We start from the raw sequence: 27,872 nt of genomic DNA, 5'->3' as shown, positions 1-27,872 counted from the left end.
TGATTAGGATTAGGTTAGGTGTTATTTCGGATCCCAATCATAATTATTATTCTCAAGTAATTATTCCAAACAAAACCATAATTCAAATTATATTTTATTTTATAAAATAGAGAAGCAAAACTGAAAGTGCAATCTCACATCAGCCAGAAACAATTATTAAGTTTTATTATAATATTTCCTTGAAAAGGTATTTGTAATCATAATATTTACAAAAGAAGTGATCTGGTTGAATTAGACGCAAACATCATCTATTTTTCACACTTAACTCTTGACATTGAAAGTGGGTGAATGACTTTTTCTGATTACCAAAAATAATGCTCTGACTATGAATATCGAATTACTGATTACGAATACAAATCTCCAAGAATTTCGCTACGTTTTCAAAACGATACACTCATACAGGAAGTATTAAATGAGTTAAAATGTATTTTACCTATTCTACAAATATACAAACGTGTTAAAATAATACATGTTCTTTGCAAAATAAGCACGTTGAATATATGAAATTTACAGATCTGATCATATAAATAAAGGCGGTTGCCACCCCTTTTCAAGGGGTGAAAATTATTTTATTAAAAATAACCTCATGAATGGACGGAGGGATAAATTTTTAGCAAAAAATATTTATATCAAATGATCAAAATAAATCAATACTTTTTGAGTTATTAACCCTCGTAAGGCGGTGCGGGGTGCAGGTGCACCCCAGACCTCGTTTTTCTCACCTATCTTTTTTAATAATTTTTTTTTTTTGATTTTTGTCAATTTTTTTATTCGTATTAAATTCTATTCTAAACGTATTCCACCCATTACAGCATTTAAAACCCTTTGTGTTTACGTGCTTTTTTGAAAAAATGACTTTTGGGTGCAAATGATGAAAACATCGTATCCTGAATTGGACGTTTCTGATGTTCCACCTGGAGCTAACAGAGCTACGGGACAAGGTCGGTGTTACTTCTGTCAGAGAGAAAAGACCGAAAGTCCCTACATAACTACTGCATTGTGTGTAAAAACTTTGTGTTACTCATTCTGTGAAAAAATTCATGTGTTTGTCTTGCGACGATATTTTTTTTAAGAAGAAATGAGTACTTTTTTTTGCAAAAATTATGTTTCGTACGATAATAAATAAGTCCTAATTATCTTTCAAATTAATTTCCCCGACGTTCACATATAAAAAAAATGGATATACAGATGGGGTGCACATGCACCCTGCACCGTTGTTTACGTAAGAATCTAAGCACCGCCTTACGAGAGCTAAAGAACAAAGATTTTAATTGTTAACTTTAAATAACAAATGTTATTTTTAATAATATATTTTTCAACCCTCAGGGTAAAATTTTACTTTCTTTTCTTGGCGTATCCTCTATCCTCTAATTCCTCACCAATTTGAATGAAAATCGACAGATATTCAACGAAATCGGAGGTAATGGTTGTTTTTTACCTTTAGTGACTGCTGATGTATAACAGGAATAAAAATATTGTTATTGCTATTACGGCCTACTATAATTTTTTCCATTTTTTATAGCGAAAATTGGTTAAATCCATTGAGTGTATACATCTTTTGTTAACTGGGTAACAATGCATTTAATTTTGAGATTGACGATAAATTATTTTGATTGAATTTTCTTTAATTAGATAATATTGTGACGTCTTATGAAATAATTGTCTCACATATCTCAATATATATTTGACATTTCCTTAAAGAATAACGCATATTATTTTTATTTTATTTCGGGCATCATTTAAGCCTACAATTATGATGGTGATCGTGCAGTATTATGGAGGGGCCTAATGAACAACTTTACGGGGGACCTGCAGGATCTTAGTGTCGCCACTGATTCCTCTAGTGTCGCCACTGATTCCTCTGACGAAGTAACGCACAACCGTTAATAGCCTGACTTACGTTAATTACACACATACACCGATTTTGGACGGTCGATTTTATATCACCTTCCTAATTCCTATAGTGAACCACATAATATGAGAATGGGACAATCCACACACGCACGACCGTTAATCACCGTTCGGCGTATGTGCAATGTCCTCTTTTTACATGTGGTTCACTATATGAATTTGGAAGGTCGATATAAAAATCGACCGTCCAAAATCGGCGTGTGTAATTAGCGTTACAGGGATTGTATATTAGGCCAGGGTAATAAGACAAAAATATACCCTGTTCGTGACACTTCAACATCCAAGGTACTAAAGCGTTTTTTCGACACGTAATACCTATAAGAACAACTTGTAACTATTATACTATATATTAACTATATTATACTATTAATTGTAACTATATGTAGGTACTACCCTGGACTATATACATTTTATTGAAAATAATTTACCTGGTTTAAATATTGTAGAGATCAAAACAAATGCTTAAATTCCAATATTATACCAAGCACAACAGATAAATACACTAAGTCAAAAATTAAGGTGTCTGGTGATCACTTAAAAGTGCCCTGGCACTGCTTTAAAATGAAGAGTTATTAGAATAAAATATTAATCAATCTGATGTGCAAATTTATAAAATCAACTATTGCACCTAACTACACGATTATTCTTACAATTATTATTCTCTTCCAAAGAACAAAACTAAACTAAGAAAAGATGACTTCGATATAAATATTAGATTGAAACAACCATCGATGTTTAAATAAAACCACCCAACGCCAATAATATTAAACGGGCCATTCATGATCTGATTTGTAGTACCTCTAGTGGTACGACAAGAGAGAGAGAGTGACACTACTTTGTGGTCCCTCTAGTCGTACTACCAGACCATTCACGCCCCAACATTTTATCTTTCTAGCCGCCAACAAAGGTCTTACCTTTCAGCCACCTGTTTTCACGTTGGTGTACTGTACACTAAAAAATGTATCGAGTAAAGTCTATGCAAAATATAATTCGGAGGATTTGTGTTTTTAAAAATTGGGTACAAGAGTTGAGGTTTCATAATTAAGCATGCCATAAGTTTCGTTTCTCTAGCATTTGTCTAGGGATGATATGAAGTAATTAATTTTTACGACTCTTGTAATTTTTACGACTTTTTAAGATGGAGGGTAGTTATATTCTATTTTAGTAAACTAAACTGGAGCTGGGATTTGCATTTAAAAATGAACAAAAGTCGTTTTTTTCCTCCTAAAATATTTCATTGTTAAGCTCCAAATCAGGCAAATCTTGAAATTTGCCGTGATTTATACTTCGCCTCATTGTCCTCTGACATCTTTATAAACACATCTCCAAATAAATAATTTAACGATGGTAAAGTATAAGCCCGGCTACAGATAAATGAGAAATTTAAAGAGATATACCAATTGGTGTACAAGCATGGGCGCCCGCAGAGAGGGGCCAGGGGGGGCCGTGGCCCCCCCTGAGATTTTACTATTTTGTATATTTTTCTGTACTCAAACCTAAAAAGTTAATACCTTTACGTTGACATAAAAGGTATATTATACAAGTATATAAACCAAAAACAAAATTATGGAGATAATATTATATTAAACTTAGACCATGGTCTAAGATATTAAATATAATACGTCGAATACCTACGAACCTACGCGCCTTTTGAATGCAACCGGCAACGTCGTAGCACAAGCACAATCACATGGTGGTGGTGGTGATGGTGATAGATAATCCGGCCACGCACCACCATTCTACCTGTTTTCGTCAAGCCGCTCAGAGTTCACAGCCGTTGTTTATTTTCTTTGCGTTGAGATTCGCAGTGTATTTTATTTTATTATTATCGTGTTAGCCTTACGGGCGGTTTCCGGTTTCTATCATTTAATACAAACACAATCCTTATCAGGTAATTTGATTTATTAACATATTTTCCTTAAACTGCATGACTATAGTTTTGCTGGTTTATTCTTTAGAAAAAAATGGACATTCGAACATTCTTTAAAAGAAAAACAACCACCCTCGAGGAAGTTACCGATTCCAAAAAGAATAAGGCTTCAACTCGTAGCCCTATCCCTAGCACAAGTAGTGACATAGCACGCGAAGAAGAAGGGGAACATGAACATGCAGTAAAGGAAGCAGAGCCTAGCACTTCTTCGAATAGAAATACTTTAGCGGAGACAGCAGATCAGCCTGATGTACAAGAAACCATTGCCCGAATATTTCCAGACGGTCAATCAGAAGACATTGGAAATTTTGTAAATTCCTCGTCGATTCAAGATAAACAAAAATACCAATACGATATATTAAGAAGTCCGTATACGCCGTCCCCTACCTATGATTTTAAGCAAGATGTTGATCCAAATAAACGGCCGTTTGTACACAAATGGCTTCAACAATATGACTGGTTGGTTTATTCCAAAGTTCTTAAAGGTGCCCTTTGTAAGTATTGTGTGGTTTTCCCACCTGTTGTGACACACGGTAGTATCTTAGGCGCATTTATAACAAGGCCATTTATAAAATACAGGGATTTCCACACGCAGGCCAAGAACCATTCTAATTCTGCCTGGCATAAAGATTCAATTATCCGTTCCAAAAATTTTATTGATGTGATGTCCAATAAAAAACTAGATATATTGTCTCTGATTGATGAGGGAAAGCAAATAAATGTAGCGGAAAATAGAAAAAAATTCTTCCAATTATAAAAACAATAGTTTTTTGTGGAACTCATGACATGCCTTTAAGAGAAAGCAGCAAAAATTCTGGAAATTTTTTGGATCTCTTAAAATTCAGGATAGACGCTGGTGATACAACTTTAGAGAATCACTTGTTGAACGCAGGTGGTAACTCTAAATACACTTCTCACAGGATCCAAAATGAAATAATTTCATTGGCAGGACATGTAATATTAAAAAATATTGTCGAAGAAGCAAATTCTTCCAAATATTTTAGTGTTATGGCTGATGAGACTGCGGACATTTCGGGACATGAACAGTTATCTTTTGGTATACGGTAATGTATACAAAGAAAATGAAAATTTTACGGTGAAAGAAGAGTTTCTTGGTTTTGTGAAATTAGATAAACTAAACGCTGATAGCATAGCTTATTCTATTTTGGAGTTTTTTGAAACATCAGGTTTAAACATGGACAAACTTGTAGGGCAGGGCTATGATGGATGCTCAACAATGGCTGGTGAAATTCACGGGGTTCAGAAGATAGTACAAGATAAGTATAAAAAAGCATTCTATTTTCATTGTGCCTCCCATAGGTTAAATTTAGTCATAAACGACATTAGTAAAATAGTTGAAATTCGAAATACCATAGGTACTGTTAAAGACGTAATAGTATTTTTTAGAGAGAGTACTCTAAGAAGAAACCTAATTCCCAATATACCTTTGTTTTGTGAAACTCGTTGGTCAGCTAAATATAAATCTTTGCGGATTTTTGCTGAAAATTTTAAAATAATATTTAAAACACTTTTTGATATAAAAACTGGGCAAATTTTAATGAACTCTTCTACTACAAAAAGAGCAGCTCAGTTATGGGCTGCCTTAAATTTCTTTACGTTTGTTATTTGTCTAGTTGTGGCAAGTAAATATTCAAATATTTTAGAGCCCATTGCAAATACGCTACAAGTATTTCAATTAATTTTGTAGATGTTCATCACCACATAAATTTAATTACCAGGACTTGTGAAAAACAGCGCTCAGAGGTTGATTCAAATTTTGCAGACATTTTTTCCTATGCATTATCTATCTGTGAGACCCTCAACATAGAAGTGGGAAAACCACGAATTTGCGGTCGACAAATTCATAGATCTAACTATGAATCTGATTCAGCAGAAGATTATTTTAGAAAATCTATGTTTATACCATATTTAGATCATCTGATTCTTGCCTTAAAAACAAGATTTTCTAAAGAACATGAAGTCGCCTTCTCTTTGTTTAATATTTTACCAAAAAATATAAAATCTTTAGATGTTAAATCTTTCGCAATTAAGGTAGGAAATCTATACAACATTGAGAATTTGGAAAGCGAATTAAATATTTGGAGAGAGTATTTATCTCAATCTCAAATAGCTGAGAACATAACCATTGAAGATCTTATTCAGCACTGTAAATTTTTTCCTGCTATCAAAGATAGCTGCATTCTTCTACTTACTTTGCCGTGTACTACATGCACAATTGAACGGAGTTTTAGCACCTTACGCAGGATTAAAACGTGGATAAGAGCTACAATGGGACAAGATAGACTTGTTGGGCTAGCATTGTTGAGTATCCATCGAAATCGTCTATTAAATATTTCCAATTTTTCCACTAAAATACTAGACGAATTTTGTCAAAATAACAGAAGACTGGTTTTTAGTTAAGAATAAAATTGCATGCTATTTTGTATTACTTTTAGGTATTACTTTTATTACCTTTTAGCATTAATAACATTTATTATAATATTTTGTTTTGTATTTTTTAAGAGTTGCTTTCGTGGTTTTGTTATTTGTTCCTAAAAGAAGTTGCAATATTTTGTTTTCTTAACGTTTTAAAAATATAAGTATTACATACAACAGTTTTTTATTTTGCCCCCCCTGAAAAAAAATCCTGCGGGCGCCCATGTGTACAAGTGGTATACCAGAGGGTCGTGTAAAATTTTCCATCCTATAAGGGTATACCGAACAAAATATCCATGTGCTTAGATCAAATGACATCTGTTTTAATAGTTCCTCTTTAATATTTTGCCTTGTTACAGAATAGTATTCAGAAAAACGCAAAAATAAGTACTGTAAAATATAATTTCATTAGGTACAATTATAAATAATATATTATATTTAAATAATTATAACTGTTAGGTCTATTTAATCAAAATAATGCTTTTATCTTTAATCACAATAATGTTTTTATTTACGCTGCTGCTAAAAGTTGCCGATATAAGCTCCTTTTTATACCTATCAATGACTCCTCTTACTCGATTGTCGGGTTCTTGTCACAGCTCTGCTGTGCTAAAGGTTTTTACATTTCCACGAAATTCTGAACGACCGATAACAAGACTGATAACGCAACAATTGGCAAATGTTGGAGTAATGACAATGTAAAGTGCAAAGTTAATGTACCAGCTTCCAGGGGCAAACGAATATGCATTTTGATTTTACATTGTGGAGGGGAAGATGGTTGGGTAACCGATGGCTTACTATTAAATGCAAAAGACATTAAAGACAGCTGTTTGGACTATCATCAAGATATTACGGGTGAACTTTTCGAATCGTGGGTTAAAAATAACTTATTACCAGATTTAGCAGACAACAGTGTTATTGTTTTAGATAATGCATCATATCATTCTAGACAACTTAAAAAAATTCCAAATAAATACTCTAGAAAGGATGAATTGCAAGATTTTTTATTATCACAAGATTTATATTTTGAAGATTGGTACACTAAAGACCAATTAGTAGAGGTACTTAATACAAAATTATTTGTAAAGGAATATATTATTGATGATGCAGCAAGTAAAAATGGACATACAACATACATCCCGCTAATTTTTTTTACTATTTTAGATATTTCTTTAGTATTAACACAGTTGTGCAAAGATTTACTCAAACTTCTTTTTTGTACTTATACCGGGTGGAGGAAAAGAAATGTTTTTCTCATGTTAAGTTTGAAACACCCTGTAGGGAAGACGAGGTATAATAATGAGTATGCATCGGAATCGTATTATAGTCTTATGTTTTGTGAACATTTTGTTTTTTGAATGTGCCTGATATCTTTAAAAACAAAGAAAATAGACGGTTTTGTAGTTTAACATGTGTTTTAACCGAAACAAAAGTTTGAGACACCCTTTATGGAGGAAAAGGTAAAATGGTGGTTATGCGTCGATACTATGTTGTAGTCTCATCTTTTGTGAACCATTTATTTTTTTAATTTCTCTGATATCTTTAATAACAAAGAAACTAGACGGTTTTACTTTTTAATATGTGTTTTAACTGACGACTGCGATATGTGAGGAGGTCATGTCTTATCATACCACTAAGACGAAAATATTTCCTATATATAGTGCTAAAGAAAAAGAGTGTTCAAAGAAAAAGAATATGTGTAATGTACCTCTAGATATTTAAAGAGCCTCCAGGTAGACACCGAATCCGTATTACTTTCAAGGAAATTCCACCCCAAAACATCATATAGCCTCCATTAAACAATCTCGTCTCTCTTATGTTGTGCTGGGCATACCGCTTACCTGATCGACAATCGTTTACGTTATGTGCCTTTCTGTTTTTAAAGTTTTGTTAACTGTTATTTTTTACTGTTAATTTAGTTTTGTTTCAGTTAAAATACATGTTAAGGAGTAAAACCAGCTATTTTCTATTTTATTTTCTTTATCTTTAGAAAGCTAAAGATATCAGGGAGATTCAAAAAACAAAATGTTCACAAAACATAAGACTACAAACATAAGAAAAACATTACTTTTCTTCCACCCGGTATAAGTACAAAAAAGAAGTTTAATTAAATATTTGCACAACTGTGTAAATACTAAAGAAATATCTAAGATAATAAAAACAAAAATTAGCGAAATCCGTTAATCCGTTCACGAAAAAATCAACGATGAAAATGAGCATACATTTTCTATATCCTTAACTTATGACTCTCAGTGTAGTGGAAATTTTTAATCCAACATCCAACATCGGCATTCACGCTCGAACTTTCTTTGTAATACCGCTAGTAGTACCACTAGTGGTACTACTAGTAGTACTACAACCCATTCACGGTCTGATTTTAGATCCAACGTATCACTATCTCTCTCTTGTCGTACCACTAGAGGTACTACAAATCAGATCGTGAATGGCCCGCATTAAGTTTTAGTATATACAATAGAATTATAAAACTTCATAGAATGTACGTGACAAATGTCCAAATTCAAATAAATTTATTCTGGTTGATATAACCTTACCCCATTGTAGGCACGTATATTGCTAAAACCTTGTATTTACTAGGTTACCTGAAATGTTTTTCAACAGGTATAAAAATATTTTAGTAAGTATTACCGTTGTATTACTCAAAACAGACACAACTCATAGAAACATACTGTTTAGATTATATATTGTCAGTTGGGTAAAGGTAAAAATTTGGCAAATTTTTATATTTTAACAATTTTATAGTTTTCGTTTTGGGCCCTGCGAGGGCTGTGAGGCTCCTAGGCAACAGCCCACTTTGCCTAATGGTTAATGCAAGCAAGCAATTTGATTTAACCCGACCTGTGGGAATGTCCACCCTCTCGAAAGAGTACATTCGGGTGTAACAATTCATTGGGGCGAGGTGTTTTGATCCGAGTGTAAACAGGGATCACCCCACCTCGCCCCAATGCCCCAGGCCATCCCTTTCCCCCCCTAATGGTTAATCCGGCACTGTAACATACCTTGTATATCTCCCTTATTTTTGTAAACAGGAAGTAATATACTGCTTCTGTGTTCGTCTAGTAATTGTTCCACTTTCAATATATTCAATTCTGTTAAACAATCATGTTAGCAAACTTGATTGCTATTATTCATGTTCGTGTTGTTGATCGGTGTATTATTAACTCTCTTAAAAAAACCTTTCCACACTATGTTAACGCATTTTGTCCAATGCAACGGTTTACGGGTGAAAGTAAAATATGTAATCGAACATACCACAAAAATGTGCCCGTCCTCCTTTCAAAAATATACCTGTAGTCCTGTCGCCAGGGGGGGTACAACGGCCTCCTTAATTCAGATGGACTTACCCAAGTTTTTTTTATATATTTTGACCCGCAGAATACGAATTTTTTGGGTAACAGTTGATCCGGATGTCGATAAGATTGTTATAGACAAAGAACTTGAGGAATTACATAACAGCGATTTCTCGCAAAACAAAACATCTTTTTGTATTTTTTGGGTCATTTTAAGCAAAAAATATTCCTACAAGTTTTTTCGTAGAATGCATAGTTTTCGAGATAACCGCGGTTGAACTTTCAAAAAATCGAAAAATTGTAAATTTTAAACCCGAATAACTTTTGATTAAAAAATAAAGTAGCAATTCTGCTTACCGCATTTGAAAGTTTAAGTCAAATTATATCGGTTTTGATTATTTGCATTGCTAAAAATTTATTATTTTATTGTTAAACAAAGCTGTAAACTGTAGTAAACACCTAGTATGTGAGTGATGTTTTCTATGATTTCTCATTTAAAATCGAGCGAGTAGGTAGAGTAGCTACAAGTACAAACGAGGCAATTTCTACGTAGCATGCGGTAAAACGCATGTATTAGGCACGGGAAACCTATGTGTTTATAGATTAGTTTAACAATAAAAAAATTAATTTTTAGCAATGCAAATAATCAAAACCGATATAATTTGACTTAAACTTTCAAATGCGGCAAGCAGAATTGCTACTTTATTTTTTAATCAAAAGTTATTCGGGTTCAAAAATTGCAATTTTTCGATTTTTTGAAAGTTCAACCGCGGTTATCTCGAAAACTATGCATTCTACGAAAAAACTTGTAGGAATATTTTTTGCTTAAAATGACCCAAAAAATACAAAAATATGTTTTGTTTTGCGAGAAATCACTGTTACGTAATTCCTCAAGTTCTTTGTCTATAACAATCTTATCGACATCCGGATCAACTGTTACCCAAAAAATTCGTATTCTACGGGTCAAAATATATAAAAAAAACTTGGGTAAGTCCATCTGAATTAAGGAGGCCGTTGTACCCCCCCTGGCGACAGGACTACTGTTGCTGGGTCCCTAAAAATTGTTGTACTTATTTCTTGATAATGCCTCTGTTTTGTTTTCGTTCGGTCATCGTGTATGTTAATCCGTGTAGTAAACGTTGTAGTAATTCCTTGATAGATAGTAATTATTGTAAAGTTAAACTCAAATAGACCGGTCTAGTTAGACTCAAAAATAGGAGTGAGGTTACAAAAATTACCATCCAGCTGAAAATTGGCAGGATTGTTCAAAATGCCATCATAATTGAAATCTAAAAGGTAGTCATAAATCCGACGCGAGCAAAATAATTTGTACAATTTATAACACATCATTTGCGAAATCCCATTTTCTTCAATGTCAGTAGGTATGAAGTATACGTCAATTTGACAATTTCAATTAACAATATGAATTATTTAAGAGTAAACAGTAGCGATCAACAGGTAGCAACAAAATATAACTTCGGGAGATAGTATCATAAACTTTGGCAACAGTGGTAATCTTTGACATTATCTAAGATAAATATTTTGATAATATCATAGTCGCGCTAAATGGAAGTAATAGAAAACGATTTTATTATTAATAAATAGATCTTTATAAAAATAAACCAAAATGGGTGAAAATTTTATGTTAAGATAGGTATTTAGAAAGGTATTTGCATGAAATATCTAATAATAAAACAATAATAAATAATCGTTTTTTGTTGTGAAGCGAAACAAATTTCGATTTTCGCATAATTTTAGCACGGGTTTTAATGGACTTTTTCTTGGAAGGTTTCACTTTATTTTTCGTTTGATTTACTTTTTCCATTTTGTTAAACTATTGATAATATTTTTAGAATAAAAAATCCTCCTAAAACTTTATATCCTCGCATTAGAATTCGAAATATTTTTACGTAAAATATACTTACCTACCTACATATAACTAAAACTCACAATTAACAACAATCTATTCTTCCAAAGAGGCCAACAACTTATACAACAACAACAAATATATAATAAATTAACTATCAGTAAACACTACTTTCCTATGAAACAACAAAAACGAGTTCTTAAATTAACACACTACTGCACTGAACAGATATCGATAAAGATGACAGAACAGATTAGAGAAAATCTGACGCAGGTTTGTCAAAATGACAGTGATAATTTCTCTATGTTGCCTAATTAGTTATTTAGTTATAATATGTTCGATTTCTTGTTAGAAATAAAAAATTTTAGTAGTTCCAAGATTACACATAATCTAGGCATAGGATAAAAAAATTTATTTGAAGAAAGTATATTCTTTTTCTTCTTAATGGCGGTACAGGCTCCTTTTTTCAATATTGTATTTAGTTGTAGAGTAATTTCCACGTACTAACATATTTCTGAAATTGGGCTCTGTACCGCCATTCTTTATTATATTACGAATATGTGTGCCAAATATCTCGACAAAATATTCAAAATTAGAGCCGCAATCTTGGACCGCGTTTGTTGCTACCTGTTGATCGCTACTGTAGCCTCTTAAGAAATAATATATGTTAAGAAAGTTGCAAGATTTGTCCGCTATACGCGCGCAATAATTTCTCGTATCCCCTCCATGTACTTACACACAGCGAATACGTGGTGTATTAATACATAATATTATGACGATTACAACTCTTTCAACCCTTTGAATCGTCGTATCTCAAAAACGGTGGATCTTAGGAAAAAGTATTAAGACATTTTTTATAGACCATTATCTAATCTACATTTTTTGTTAGAACCAATTTTATGATAAAATTTACCGTTTCGCTGAAAATTGCTAAAAACCATATTTGGTGACCTTTGACCCCGCGTAAATTTTTTTGCTCGGGTCGGATTTATGAGGACGTTTTAGATTTCAATAATGATGTTATTTTGAACAATGCTGCCAATTTTCAGCTGGATGGTAATTTTTGTAACCTCGGATGTGTAATTTGACCGGAGTACAAACAATTGTTCAAGTTATTGTAGTTAAGTTTCTTAATACCTATTAATTAGCATATTATGATAAGATAATTATTAAACTAATTATTTCTACGATACTGGTTTTCAGTCAGATGGCGATGGTTTGAACAAGACGACAGATTATAATTTTTCACATAAGATGTGAGTTAGAATTTAACTAATATTTTAAAACATCTTAGAGAATATCTCCATGATATTAATGCCTGGTTGTACCAACAAATATTAAGCATGTCTTAATTGAGACGAAATTTACGATACATTGAACGTGGAAATCTATTGTGGCAAGGTGAAAATTGATCTAAGACTCAATGGTGCAATGCGTATGTTTAGTAAGCTGGGCTTAAGGCACGTCTTAAGCTTAAGACATATTGGTGTAATCAGGCATAAGTGGATCAAACAACAAAAGTACTGATTAACCGAGAGTTACTCGAAGCCGAACATTTTTATTTTATCGTATGACACTTGACACATTTACATAACGACACCCCCATCGAACAAGGTTGTAACTCATTTTTAGCGATTTTACAGGACAGACAAAAAACGAAAACATGAATTTTTCAAAATTTGTAGCGAAATGATTAGACCCTTTTACACTAATGTGATATGATATTTATAACATAATAAGGGATTACTGTGAGATGTATGCTTTGTAATTTTATTAGCTATTGAGAATCTTGAGTTTGATTGAAATACAACCTTGAGATTAAACACGAGTATTCGTAGAAAAAGGTTGTAACTCGCCTAACAACCATTTTACACTCTCCGTGTTGAGAAAATTAGTTTTTATGGTATATTTAAACAAAATATCAACTCACAGTTTATACACAATTTTAATTGGAAATTATAAATTTTACAATAACAATAATATTCTATCACTACAAAAAAGCCATGGTATAAAATATCTCAAATTTTTCGTATTTTTTTTGCGTATCTGTAAATATTTAATTTTAAACCATATTACTTTATTACTTTACTCTTTTACTGCTAATATCTATTTCAAAATTAACATGTGTGTCCTTAAGTGGGTTAAAATTTAGAATTTGCTTTTGATTTATTTCAGTTACGGTTTTAGGCTTGCCTGATGATTTGGCATATCGTATCATGGTTATCCATTGGTGTGGAGTGTGGAGCATATAGGACTCAATGTTTTTTCCGTTTTTCTATGCATTGAAGGGCATGCATTGAATCACCATCGTTTTGTGAATGTGCTGTTTCTAAAAATACATGTGTAATGTTAATATTAAACTTTTTCACTACATAGAAGTACGTAGCAAACACTATTCGATACTTATTTTGTCCACCGCAACTATCAAAAAGGAAAAAACTCCGTAAATCCGTTTTTACTTTTATTTCGATAATTTGACTTATGAGATGCACCATATGTTTGAATACGTTATAAATTAAACATACGTGCAACAAAGTTGTAACTCATTTAAAATCCTTGTCAATCGTCAAGTATAAAGAAAGTAAATATTTTACATGGGGAGTATCAAGTGTTACTGCCTTTTTCACGCTAAAATGGCACACGTAAGTTAAAATACAACTTTTTTCAATGGAATATTAACTAAACTATTGAGAATTAAACTATGTCGTTTATATTGACGTGTGCGCAATTTTTTGCTGAATTCGCCTGTGTTGAAATCTGAAAAAGGTGTAACTTGAGTTACAACCTTGTTCGATCGGGGTATCGATAATATCTTGTATAAAACATAATACGCGCATCTAGCTTTAGTCGAAGCAATAAAGCACTGAACCTCCGAAAAAATAACGACAAGACGGATCTTAATAATTCTTTTTGCATTCGATTCGTGAATGGATCAGGAAACTTTGTGAACCGGAGCCATTATATAATATTGAAAAACTGCATATAAAAAATGCATTCTTAAGGTGCATCTCAAACAGACAATAAAAAAAATTCAGAACTCGTCAATTATCGGCGGAAATGAATTCAATTTTATTACTCGGGGGTTTTAGGGGTCGCTGAAAACGAGTATGATGTCAAAAGTGATCTCCGGAGTACCTGGAGCCCAGAGTACCTACTGTGTACCTCGTCTTGTGGAGTTTTCGGCAAATTCATTAAAAATTTGTCAAAAATAATTTCTCGGGGGTTTTTGGGGCCGCTAATGGGGACGAATATGACATCGGAAGCGATTTTCGGAATACCTGGTGCCCAGGGTAGCTACTTCTTATGGAGTTTTCGGCAAATTCAATAAAAAATTTGCCAAAAATCATTACTCGGGGTTTTTTGGGTCTCTGACGACGAATATGATGTCGGAAGTGCTCTACGGAGTACTTGGACCCAGGGTACCTATTGTTTACCTCGTTTTCTGGAGTTTCTGGCAAATTCATTAAAAATTAGTTAAAATTTATTACTTAGGTGTTTTTGGGGTCTCTGACGACGAATATGGTATCGAAAATGGTATCTCCGGTGTACCTGGTGCCCAAGGTACCTACTGTTTGTCTCGTAACTAATGATGTTTGACTAATTCTTTAATGAATTTGCCGAAAACTCCAGACATCGAGGTAAACAGTAGGTACCCTGAATACCAGGTACTCCGTAGATCACTTCCGATGTCATATTCGTCATCAGCGAACGAAAAAACCCCCAAGTAATGATTTTTGGCTAATGTTTTAATGAATTTGCCGAAAATTCCATAAGAAGTAGGTACCCTGGGCACTAGATATTCCGGAGATCGCTTCCGATGTCATATTCGTCGTTAGCGACCCCAAAAATCACCGAATAATTATTTTTGACTAATTTTTTAATAAATTTTGACCGAAAACTCCACAAGAGAGCTAAACAGTAGGTACCCTGGGCACCAAGTACTCCGAAAATAACTTCCGATGTCATATTCGTCGTTAGCGGCCCCAAAAACCCCCCGAGTAATGATTTTTGACTAATTTTTTAATAAATTTTAATGACGAGGTAAACAGTAGGTACCCTTGGCAACAGGTACTCCGGAGATCCCTTTTAACGTCATATTCGTTTTCAGCGACCCAAAAACCCCCGAGTGATGATTTTTGGCTAATTTTTTAATGAATTTGCCGAAAATTCCATAAGATGTAGGTACCATGGGCACTACATATTCCGGAGATCGCTTCCGATGTCATATTCGTCGTTAGCGACCCCAAAAATCACCGAGTAATTATTTTTGACCAATTTTTTAATAAATTTTGACCGAAAACTCTACAAGAGAGCTAAACAGTAGGTACCCTGGGCACCAAGCACTCCGAAAATCACTTCCGATGTCATATTCATCGTTAGCGGCTCCAAAAACCCCGAGTAATGATTTTTGACTAATTTTTTAATAAATTTTAATGACGAGGTAAACAGTAGGTACCCTTGGCAACAGGTACTCCGGAGATCCTTTTTGACGTCATATTCGTTTTCAGCGACCCCAAAAACCACCGAGTAACAAAATTGAACTCGTTTCCACCGATAATTGACGAGTTCTGAATTTTTTTATTGTCTGTTTGAGATGCACTTTAAGAATGCATTTTTTGTATGCAGTTTTTTAATATTATATCATGGCTCCCGTTCACAAAGTTTCCTGGCGCATTCACGAATCGAATGCAAAAAAAATTTTTAAGATCCGTCTTGTCCTTTTTTTTCGAAAGTAAGGACGATTTTAGTGCTTTATCACTTCGTCTGCCTATTAATATATTTATATTTAGGTACAGAGGTATATAGTTTATCGACTCTGGAGTCGCCATTAGAAAATCCTCTGACCTGCCATAATATTATCTTTTGGGACACTATTCTGTGACGTGACAGATGGTTTGTGGTTGTCCACAGTTACAGAGTGGAGATGGTCGTTTACCCTATTTTTGCATCATGTTACCACATCTGCCGTGTTGGGTTTTGATTCGATTCAGCATAGTCCCTGTGATGCGTGGTAAATCAAAACCTGGTGGTTTTTGTGTGACGAAGGGTAAGCTGCTGGTATGTTGTTCCATCCATTCTCGAGTCCATGTGGTCGTTAAGACTCATTTTCCATATCAATATTTGATGTTTTTATTGGCAGTTGTCTGGAGCGTAGACGGTTGGCAGCTTCTATATCTTGATGGATTGGCAGGCTTTAGTTGTCAATAATCTCTCCGCACTCACTAGTGAGGGAGTGTATGCGCCGTAGTTTGGGTGGTGGAATGAGGCTCAGTACTGGGAGCCATTGCGTAGGGGTGGATTTGATTCTCATTGAATTGTTCAATTGGGCATCTACTTTGTTTATAGGTGGACTGCGTTAAGCCAGGCTGGAAATCAGTATTCCGCAGTTGAGAAGACAAGGCCCAGGGCAGATGATCGCAAGGTGGAAGCCGATGCCCCCCATGTTGTGCCGCACAGCTTCTGGACTATGTTGTTTCTGGATTTAAGTTTTTCCGCTGTTTTTGTCAGATGTTCCTTAAAAGATAGGGTTCTGTCTAGAGCAGTGGTGGGCAAACTTTTTTAATGGAAGGCCACAAGAGTCAAGAAATTCTATAGGAGGAACTATAGAAAAAATGCATTTTGTGTTAAAGCTATATGTATTCTATCCGTATGTTGTTGGACCTTCGACGGGCCGGATTAAATACTTTCACGGGCCGTACTTTGCTCATCACTGGACTAGAGACTATCATTGACTGTGTTTTACTCACATTAATTTTTAACTTGTTAGCATCCAAAGGGTGCGCCAAGGGTGTATTTTATCACCATTGTTATTTAATTTATATAGTGAAGCCATCTCAGAATTAGCGTTGGCCGAAGTCAATGAGGGCCTAATAATAAACGGTGAGCCACTTAATGATATAAGATATGCTGACGATACCGTACTTTTAGCGGGAACACTAGAAGAATTGCAACACCTTGCTCAACAACTAAATATACATTGCAACGATTATGGATTAAAAATAAATTTGAAGGAAACCAAGTTCATGGTATTTACAAAAGCACAAAACATCAGAGTTAGACTAGTACTGGATAATACAGAAATTGAGCAAATATCTTCGCACAAATACCTTGGAGCATGGATCACAGAAGATACTGATCAGACAAAAGAAATAAGATGCCGCATTGAAATTGCACGATCCATTTTTAACAGAATGAGGAAACTTTTCTGTAATCGCAATATCAATATAACGCTCCGGATAAGAATGCTTCGTTGTTATATTTTCTTCACCCTTTTGTATGGGGTTGAGGCATGGACATTAAACAATCCCACATTAAAAACCTGGAAGCATTCGAAATGTGGTTTTATAGACGTATTCTGAAAATATCATGGACAGATCGTAAAACAAACGCACAAGTGCTCGAACAACTAGGAAAATAATGCGAAGTTTTAAATTCCATAAAAATCCGGAAGTTGGAGTACTTGGGACACATCATGAGAGGTGAAAAATACGAACTATTAAGGAATATAATGCAGGGCAAAATCAAAGGCAGAAGAAGCGTAGGAAGACGTAAAATCTCGTGGCTACGCAATCTCCGTGAATGGTTTGGATGCAGCTCAATTGAACGGTTCCGGCGCTTAACCAACAAAATTATAATTGCCAGAATGATTTCCAATATCCGATAGGAGCGGAACTTTAAGAAGAAGAAGAAGTATCCAAAAATATCTCAATTATTTTTAACAACCACTGCATCCTTCTAACAACCTGAACAATATCATCACCACTGCATACAATAATTAATGGGTCATCAGGACAAAGACTAATAAATTCCAGATCCTCAACATAATTTACATGGTTGATGAAAATAATAAATAATAAACAATAAAGGACTGCTATCACCACAAATATCTAGGTATCTATATTTCGCAAAGCGGAACATTAGGCCAAGCCATCAGAGAAAGGAATACAGCAAGTAGGAAAGCCACCACAATGCTAAACAGTATTTTATGCGACCAATCCATCAGCAATGAAAATAAAATGATGATATAAAATATATTATGAGGCTATAGTGAAAAGTATCACTCTATGTCTAGAGTCACCCCAAGGTACTTTGGTGTTTTATTGTAGACGTGTGTGGTGTTTTCGAACTGGATGTTGAGTATTCTTCCTAAGAGCTTGTTACACCTTGTTTCAAAGGACCCAGTCATCGGCTCAGTCAAACTTCCTCGATCGGGTTTCTGGTATGCAGCGATGTACAAGCTAAAGAGAAGAGGATCTAGAACAGATCCATGAGGCAGTATATTCTTCGGTTTCCTTGGGCTTGTGATGTCAGTTCCTATGACCATTTGGATCGTTCGGTCGCCCAGCATGCTGTTATTTAGTCGAGTACTGGATTTAGAGGGGATTGAATGGAGGAGCTAGTATATCATGCCTTCTCTCCAGATTATATCGTAGGCCGCTGTTAGGACTATGAATGCGGCTGCAGTTTTAAGTTTTTTCTGGAACCCTGCCCCAATAAATGTGGTGAATGAAAGAACCTGATCTGCACAGCTTCTTTTGGGTCGGAAATCTGCCTGATTAACCGGTATTGTTTTAACTAGCGTTAGGCTAATTCTGTTGTAGGGGCTGAACAACTAGCCTAGACTAAAAAGGATGGAACGGCATTGTTAAAAATATATAAAAAGTTTATGCTGTCACCACATTCCTATAAAAATTAGGAACAAGAAAGAGAATATTAATGAAATTTTACAAAGAAGTGATCTCGTACCAGAGTAGAAGAGTTGTAGACCGCGTACCATAACAAAATTAACTTGTTTTAATAATAATCGATTAGAATAACTAATAATTATGCGGTTTATTATAGCATTTCCTTCGAGAATCTATTTCGTGCCGGAAGATTATGGTCTATCTGTGGTGTAATAAATATAATACAAATATTTTTACGCTTAACATTTCGTGACGGGACATTTCTTTACGCACGCTAAAGCATTCGCAGTACTGTTCACGGAACAATGTGTTAATTATGGTTACAAGGAATTTGAAATTTTTCTGCCGCATATGACATGTTTTCATATACATATGAAGTATGAACTCATGTAAGGAGCTGTTCTATTAGATATAGAAAATGATTTATCATAATTATAAATTACAGCAATAATTAATTTCGCGATTAATTAAGCATGAATAAATTACGTGTTAAAAGTCATACATTTACTCATTTCAGTTAGTATAGTGTCTATAAGTGAAAAGAAGAGAATATTTAGTTCTTGTGTGCGTATTTCAAGTAAGCATGATAAATTAATTTGACTGATTAAAAACAACAGTGTCAAAGTATAAACTCCAGTGGTAGTAAGAAAAACTAACAATTTAATGGTATCTCTGCATAATTCAATTATACGGGAGTATTATTTTCTATTTTGACAACGACACCCGACTTGGGGGTCAAAATGTTAATAAAATCATTTTTTTGGTAAAATTGTGGCTTATTTCCCATTGAAAATAGTTGATTACCCTGTCATTTTTCTACAGCAGCAATGAAAATTTCTGGTAGGATTTCTTCAAAAAAAAAATTACTCTGAAAGCCCTGTTAACCTCATTAATCAGCTTTTTTTTTAAATTAAAAATATTAGCTATAATTAAGTTTTCGAAAAGGAAACATGTAGATATGTCAATGTGTAGAACATATCAAAAAGAAGAATTTGTTATGCATAGGATATTATATTCATAATGTACATACTAAATTTTTAATTACATACAGAACTTACCTCCAGAGCTTGTCTCCACTGTTCCAGATACTTAGAACAAAAACTGGAACAGTGGAGACAATCACTGGAGGAAAAAGGTTTAAAACTTAGTAGGACAAACACAGAGTATTTGGAGTGTTCATTTAAAGATGGAGTTACTACAAATAAAATGGTATCTTTGGATGGTGAAATGATTGTGAAAAGCAATAGTTTAAGTACCTAGGATCGGTATTACAGAGTAATGGAGAAATAGATGGAGATGCATGCAGTAGAATTAGGGCTGGATGGATGTAGTGGAAAATTGTGTGACACAAAAATTCCAATGAAGCTGAAGGTCAAATTCTATAAAACAGCCAGACGACCGGCTATGATGTACGGAACTGAATGTTGGACAGTGAAAAAGAAAGAGGAACAACGAATGCATGTGGCGAAAATAAGAATGCTTAGATGGATGAGTGGAGTGAAAAAAAAGGATAAAATTAGAAATGAGTATGTTAGGGGAAGCCTAGGTGTGGCACCAATTGATGCCAAAATGAGAGAGCATAGGTTAAGATGGTTTGGCCATGTTCAACGTCGAGATGATAATCACCAAATACGAAGAATAGCTGAAGTGCGGATTCCTGAAAGGAGTAGGAGAGAAAGACCAAAGAAGACCTGGGGGGAGACGATAAGGCAGGACATGTTGGTAAAGGGGATTAACATTGATATGACCCAAGATAGAATTGTGTGGAGAAATGCAATTAGGGAAGCCGACCCCGCGTAGGGATAAGGCAAAAAGAATGATGGTGATGATAAAATTTTTAATTACTTACAATTTAATATTGATTTTTGTTTTTTAGATGAGATTTAAAAAGCAACCATGGTAACAACAGAGAACTGGTTTCAAAATTGGCATCCGCCAACTACGTTATTTACAGAACAGCAACCTTTCCAACCGATTCACTTTCAAAATTCCAGTCCTGCATTTGAATACGGCTATCAATTATCTCAAAGTAAGTAGTAATTAATTACATTAATTATGTAGGTACTTAATTTTAGAAGAAGTTATTTTTGCTAACAAGCAATTATCGATACCTACAAAAACTTAAGTTAAACCAGTATTACTGATTTACAAAGTAAAAAAAAGCCAATAAGCCAATAAGAGTTGTTTAGTTGATGATGTTGCAAATTAAGTAAGTCAATTACGCTTATTAATGTAGATATAATAGTGCTATTTATTAGTTATTTATGTTTAATATTGACATGTCTTAACAAAAACCAAAATGGTTAATGAGCAAAAACGAGAAATTCTAAATTACACACAAAAACCATTTTATCTACTTTATCTTAATTATGTTTAAGTTTTTAGTCTGTGAAAACTGTCATTTATAGATAGCAGTGCGTGAAGGATTTAAGGCTATGGGTACATAATTCGCAAATATTTTACGTGTATCCCTACTTTTTCTGTCTTTACACGGCAAATTACGTGTAGTAAAATTCACACTGGTATGGATATGTAAACATTACTAGAATGTCATTCTACTTGAAAATGTCATCATTAATTTAAAGAGATGGGTTTTGAATGTTCTTGGATAACTGTTATTTTTATAATTGCAAATTATTAATTCAGTTAATAAATGTGATAATTTTTTCATTAACTATGTATTCACTGACTGTAATAATTTATTTGTACAATAAAGACTAATACTCAATCGAGAAAAGAGGAAAAGTGTTAAAGTGATTTTTTAATAATATATTGTTATGGAACGCTTAAAATTTTGAACATCTTTAACAACAAAATACTTGGATCACAGAATATATTATCCTGATGTATTCTCTGCTTGGATCTTCCACAAATAATACACAATAAATAACTTTTTATTAAGTTCACGTCTTAAATCAATGATTTATCAATAATATTTAATCAATTACTCAATATATTCCCGATGCAATGTCAAATATTTAAAATTGTCACTGCTTGTCAGTGTCTGACTGACAATATAGGCTGACAATATTATATTCGGCTGAGTGCGTTGCAAGACAAAGATAGATTTGGAAAATATTACCACGGCATTGTGTTCATTTTTTTCGAATCCTGAAAAAACCAATAAATATTTTTGAAAAATTTAAACGCAGAATGAAAGACTAAATTATTACCGAGGGCCGAAAGTCCCTTAGAATAAATAAAAAGTTTATTTTGAATGATATATTTGAAATTAAAAATCACACTAAATTTTCTCTTAGTTTTTCACCCCTGTAACTTATTAAAATAAACATTATAGAAGTTCTCAGGGACTTTCGGCCCTCGCTAATAACGTAATCTTTCATTCTGCGTTTAAATTTTTCAAAAACACTTATTAGTTTTCTCAGGATTTTCAAATATCCTTTAACTTTCGCGTTGTCATGGTGATGACATATGAGCAATAAATTAGATCAAGTGTTTTCACAGTTTTGTGGTTTGAAAGAAGTTAGAATTTTTAAATGACAAAGTTCTAAAAATTGTAGAATAGAAATAGAAATGAATTCCAGTGACGAAGAGTTACAGTTTTTTTATTTGTTTATCGTAGATAAAATATTGTATGAAACTGTGCGTGAAGTACTTTTTGCGAAGTTACGCGATGTACAGCACTCGCGCCGCTGTCGCTCGTGCTCTAAACATCGTGTGCATTCTCAAAAAGCATACTTCACGAACTGTTTCATAAATAACTATTATCTACTTTATCTCATATTCTGCATAAGTTTTTAGGTTGTGAAAACTGTCATTATAGATAGCAGTGCGTGAAAGATTTAAAGTGTGCGTGAAGTAACAATGTATTTTAAATGTGGTTTACTTTTTCGCACTGTTTTTTGGCACACTTTCATACAATGAAATATCCTTAACTTTCGCGTTGTCATAATGATGACATATGAGCAATAAATTACAACAAAATTTTGACAGTTTTGTGGTTTGAAAAAAGTTAGAATTTTTAAATGTCAAAGTTCTAAATATTGTAGAATAGAAATGAATTCCAGTGACGAAGAGTTGCAGTTTTTTATTTGTTTATTGTAGATAAAATATTGTAGGAAACTGTGGGTGAATTACTTTTTACTGTCGCTCGTGCTCTAAACTTCGCGTGCGTTCGCAAAAAGCATACTTCACGAACTGTTTCATAAATAATTATTTGCTTTAAAATTTACGTTATACAAGCATAACTTAAACAATTACGGTACACGTAAGTAAAATACGTAAAATTGTAAGGAAAACAAGCAACTGGACTTCGCAATTTCTGCACCTAGAGACTAACAATTTTTCATTGTGTTCAGGATGACATCAAGAAAAAAATCTACTATTGGGACCGTGTAAGTTCGAAAAAGCGACATCTGGTTTCATAGCTCGGCAACTTTTTTCGCACTTTTAATTATATTGACCAATCATATTGGTCCTGGTTGCTGGATAATTGTCAAGGTCGTAACCCAAAAAAAATATAAGCAGAAAAAGTAAGATTAAGGTTATGTTATTAAAAGGTAAACAATTGTATGTAGTAAATAAAATTAATTATTAAATGCAGTACTGCAAGCAAAATACAATTAATTAAATATACTTTTATATAATAATTGCATATCATATCAATATTGTGAGCAACATATATAATTTTTCTTCTTCAATGACAGTAGGTATGAAATATACCTCAATTTGAAAATTTCAATTGACAATATGAATTATTTAAGAAGGTTGCAAGATTTCTCTACTATTCGTGCACGCTCGTTTCTCGTATTCCCTCCAAGTACTTGCACAGCGCAAATAAAAAAATGGGTGGAAATGCATATAAGTGCTTGGAGATTACTTGGAGGTTTTTGGTGTCGCTGAACACGAAAACGACATCAGAACTGACCTCCAAAGCACATGGTGACCAGTGTCACTGCTATCAGTGCACGTCATCTTCTGGAGTTTCGACAATAAATTGATGCAAATAAAGAACTTGGGCGATCCTTGGGGTTGCTGAACGGGTTCCATCAGAATCGACACCCGGAGCACCTGGTATCCACGGTCACATCATCTTCTGTAGTTTCGAAGGTTTTTGGCCTTGAAGGCCGAAAAGGTTTTCGAAATTCTCGAAACTTCAGATGACGTGCCTTAGCAGTGAACCTGGGCACCTGCTGCTCCGGCAGTCAGTTCTTATGGCATATTCGTCTTCAGCGACCCCAAAAACCCCCGAGTAACAAAATCTGGACTTTTATACAATTATTTTGACATGTTTATGCACTTTTTGATACATTTTAGCTAGTTTAAAATGCAACTATGCATTTTCACTCATTTTTCTATAGTAGACTTTTTTCATGACATGGACGTCGATATTTGAACTCTCCGTGTAACTTTGCGTCGACTGATAGGTCCTACGATTTTACTAATTTTGAGTTATTTTTGACAAACTTACGGTGCTAACTTTTTAACTAGAAATGACATCAAACCGCTAATAAATATTCGAGCTCGACTTTTCATTATCGGATTATTGATATATCGCAGTCATGTAAGTACTACTTCTGCGACTATGTAGCATTTTCAATTACACCTTTTAAACCAGAAGTGATACATAGAAACCGGAAGTATAATTTATTCTCGTCTTGCTCAGGTGCGTCGAGTAATATATCGCTTTTAGTATTTCAACGACTTTAAAAAAATACTTACAGTTGCAACTCTGTAACCGGAACTCCTAGGTTAAATTTCTCAGCTCTAATACCATCTTTGGGTTATAAGCTCTCATTCAACACCTCGTATGTTATTCTATCTGTTTTAATAACGGATAAGTTATATTCGCGTACGGACAGACCGACGGACAGATAGGTATAAAACCGGAAGTATATAAGTAAATTTCGAAAGTCGGGAGTGTTCCGAGGCACCGGAAGTCGCGTCGAATAATATATCCCTTGTATTATTTCGGCGACTTTAAAACAGTTTTTCGGATTGCACCTCTAAAACCAGAAGTTCTAGGTCAAATTGATCGCCCTTAAAACCATTCTTGATTTAGAAGCTTTCATTCGATATCTCATTTGTCATTATATCTTGTCTTATGACGGAGGAATTGTGTTTACAGAGTCTCTGGGATAATAGGTGAAAACAAAATAAGTCTTTTTCTTCTTCAGATGCAAATCCACTAATGGATGTTAGTGATCACATTTTTCATTAACTCTCTGTTTCTTACAATGTGTATCAGAGCTTGTATGTCGTTAATCCCTATCCATTGCCTTATGTTTCTGAACCAGGATATTTTCTTGCGTCCTATTCCTCTCTTGCCTTCAATTTTACCCTCGATTATAAGTTGAAGGAACTGGTATTTTTCGTTTCGCATGTTGTGATCTAGATACGCCGTTTTCCTTTTCTTGATGGTTTCGAAAAGTTAGCGTTCTTGGTTGATTCTAGGGGTCGACAAGACAACAATTCTTGTCTTGACAACATCTTCTCTTGTCTTGAAAAAAAATCAAGAAATTTAAAAAATCTTGTCTTGACGTTTTCTTGACATCTTATACTCTTGTCTTGGCTCAAGAAATTTCAAGATCTTAAAATTTCTTGATTACCCGGTCGGGTGATTCCACAGCGAACTTTTTATTGCGTTGCGTGCTAACACGGCCTCCACTGCCACCGGTGGGAGTCTCTGATCTGCATTTGTTTCCTAACGAACCCAAAATTGATGCGTAGTTGCGTGCTTACAATAAACATTTTGTATGTTTCGCACGTATTCTAAGCTTAGCTGTCCAGGATTTCATAAAAGTTGCTGAGCCAATTCGAAAGAGTTTAGACATCGAAAAGGATTTTTCCACCTACCTCTACCGAAAGTATACTTTTCCGGGCCTGTTTGTAGGGAGCAAAGTTGTACTTTTCCTCCCTAGGGAGGAAAATATTTTTCCTCCCTAGGGAGGAAAAGTAAAAGTGACGTCATGGTATTTCATTCATGAAATATAACTTATTGATGCCCTGTATAATATATATTTTCTATTACGAAGTATCTATACATTTTAACGTTTATTTATAAAACATCCTGTATTTTGCAGAATGGTAAAAAACAGTAAATTGTTATTTTGATTTAACAATGTTTACATTAATAATTTGACTTATATTTGACAGTTGACAGTTATATTGTACCTACTTGTTGTTTTAGTTCTAATAAATTTTGTTGGTAAGTTACATAAATAAATTAAGTAAAAATGAAAAAATGACTGGTTATTTGAGGAAGGTGGAAAAACCATATGTATAACATGGGAGTAAAGTGCCTTTTCCTCCCTTGAATGATTACTGCCCTCCGCTACGCGTCGGGCAGTAAACTTCATTCTCGGGAGGAAAAGTTGCACTTTCCTCCCTTGTTATACAAATAGCTATTGATTATTTGAAGCATGAGATCGAAGTAGAAAATACTACAAATGTTACTCTTTTAGATTTTAACTCCTGAGCCTACGTAAAATTAAATACCTTGTAAAAAAAATCAAAACCTTAGGGCAAATGCAACTTAAACTTAACAGTGCTTGCGAGGCCATAAATTGTAAGATGACTATGCCAGAACTAGATGTGCCTACAAGATGGCATTCAACTTTCGAGATGCTAACATGGGGCTTAAGTGTAATAAAAAATGCTTAAAACTATATTTTGTGACAACAACCAAAATCTAAATATTTAGAGAATGTTAGATAAAGAATGGTTCTGATCAGTAAATTTTGTCAGTAGGTTTTTGAGAAGGCTTAGAACACTTTCTTCAATTCTCGAAGGGGAAAAATATTGCACGCTACTATTGATGGTAAATGGAGTAAATTTACTTTTGGACGAACTGGAAATATGGGCTCATGAACTTAATAATAAAATTGATAGAGACGCTACCGATGAGCAATTAATTTACTGCATTCAAGCTGCGATAAAGATAAAATACTGAAACACTGTAACAAAACTAATTGGATATACTGAAAAGTAGAGGCATTTTCCTCTTCATCTTGGGAAAAGCTTCGATAATCAGAGGCAGTACCAAAATTTGAACAATAATTTAAAGCAACTACTTTAATAAATCCCAGAATGATCTATAGAATCCAATAACAGAGCAAGTACTTAGTCTAAAAAAAGATAACGAATTTGATTTAGATCTTACTTACCTATTTAATAAAGCTGATAATCATAACTTACAATCTTGGAAGCATGAAATTGAAAAATACTTAAATGAGCCTAGGTCAGAAGATTCTGAGAATATACATACTTGATTGGTGGAGAAGACACGAAAATATCTACCCGTTATTACCGAAAATGGCCAAGGATTTTCTCGGATCGCCAGCAACATCTGTACCTGCGGAAAGGCTATGTTCAAGAGCAACTTTAACAATAACAAAGCCAAGAAATCAGCTACGCGTTGACTTTATAAGAAGTGTTACCTGCCTTAATTCATGGCTTATCAATTCCGATTTAAAAATGTGCTAAATTTGTTATTTAAAATAAAATCTAGTTTTTATTATTAGTTATTTCAAGATTTCTGGTTTTCTTAACAAGAAACCTTGGTATTGACATAAAATTTCTTGTCTTGTCTTGAAATCTAAAATTACCTCTTGTCTTGATCTTGTCTTGAAATCAAGACAATATCAAGACAAGATCTTGAAATTTTCAAGAAGTTGGCGACCCCTAGTTGATTTTTTTAAGGACATCCATATTTGTGAATTTCACTGTCCATGGTATCTTTAGGATACCTCGATAAAGCCCCATTTCGAAGGATA

General features: G+C 33.9%; 1 protein-coding gene across 4 annotated transcripts in view; it reads left to right on the top strand.

Moving 5' to 3' along the window:
* LOC114329508 (protein yellow) overlaps positions 1-27,872 on the top strand; it is a 371,690-nt gene that overhangs the window by 56,023 nt on the left and 287,795 nt on the right. For 3 of the 4 annotated variants that reach the window (XM_028278642.2, XM_028278641.2, XM_050655688.1), the window contains one exon: positions 21,014-21,166. In XM_028278642.2, coding sequence (XP_028134443.2) covers positions 21,034-21,166 — 133 coding nt within the window. In that variant the 5' untranslated portion in view covers positions 21,014-21,033. Of the gene's footprint in view, positions 1-19,695; positions 19,715-21,013; positions 21,167-27,872 lie in introns of those variants that run through there. The other variant, XM_028278643.2, reaches the window with a different exon arrangement.

Source organism: Diabrotica virgifera, chromosome 7 (assembly GCF_917563875.1).
Source record: "Diabrotica virgifera virgifera chromosome 7, PGI_DIABVI_V3a".
Classification (NCBI taxonomy): Eukaryota; Metazoa; Arthropoda; class Insecta; order Coleoptera; family Chrysomelidae; genus Diabrotica; species Diabrotica virgifera.
This window is presented reverse-complemented; position numbering and strand designations above follow the sequence as displayed.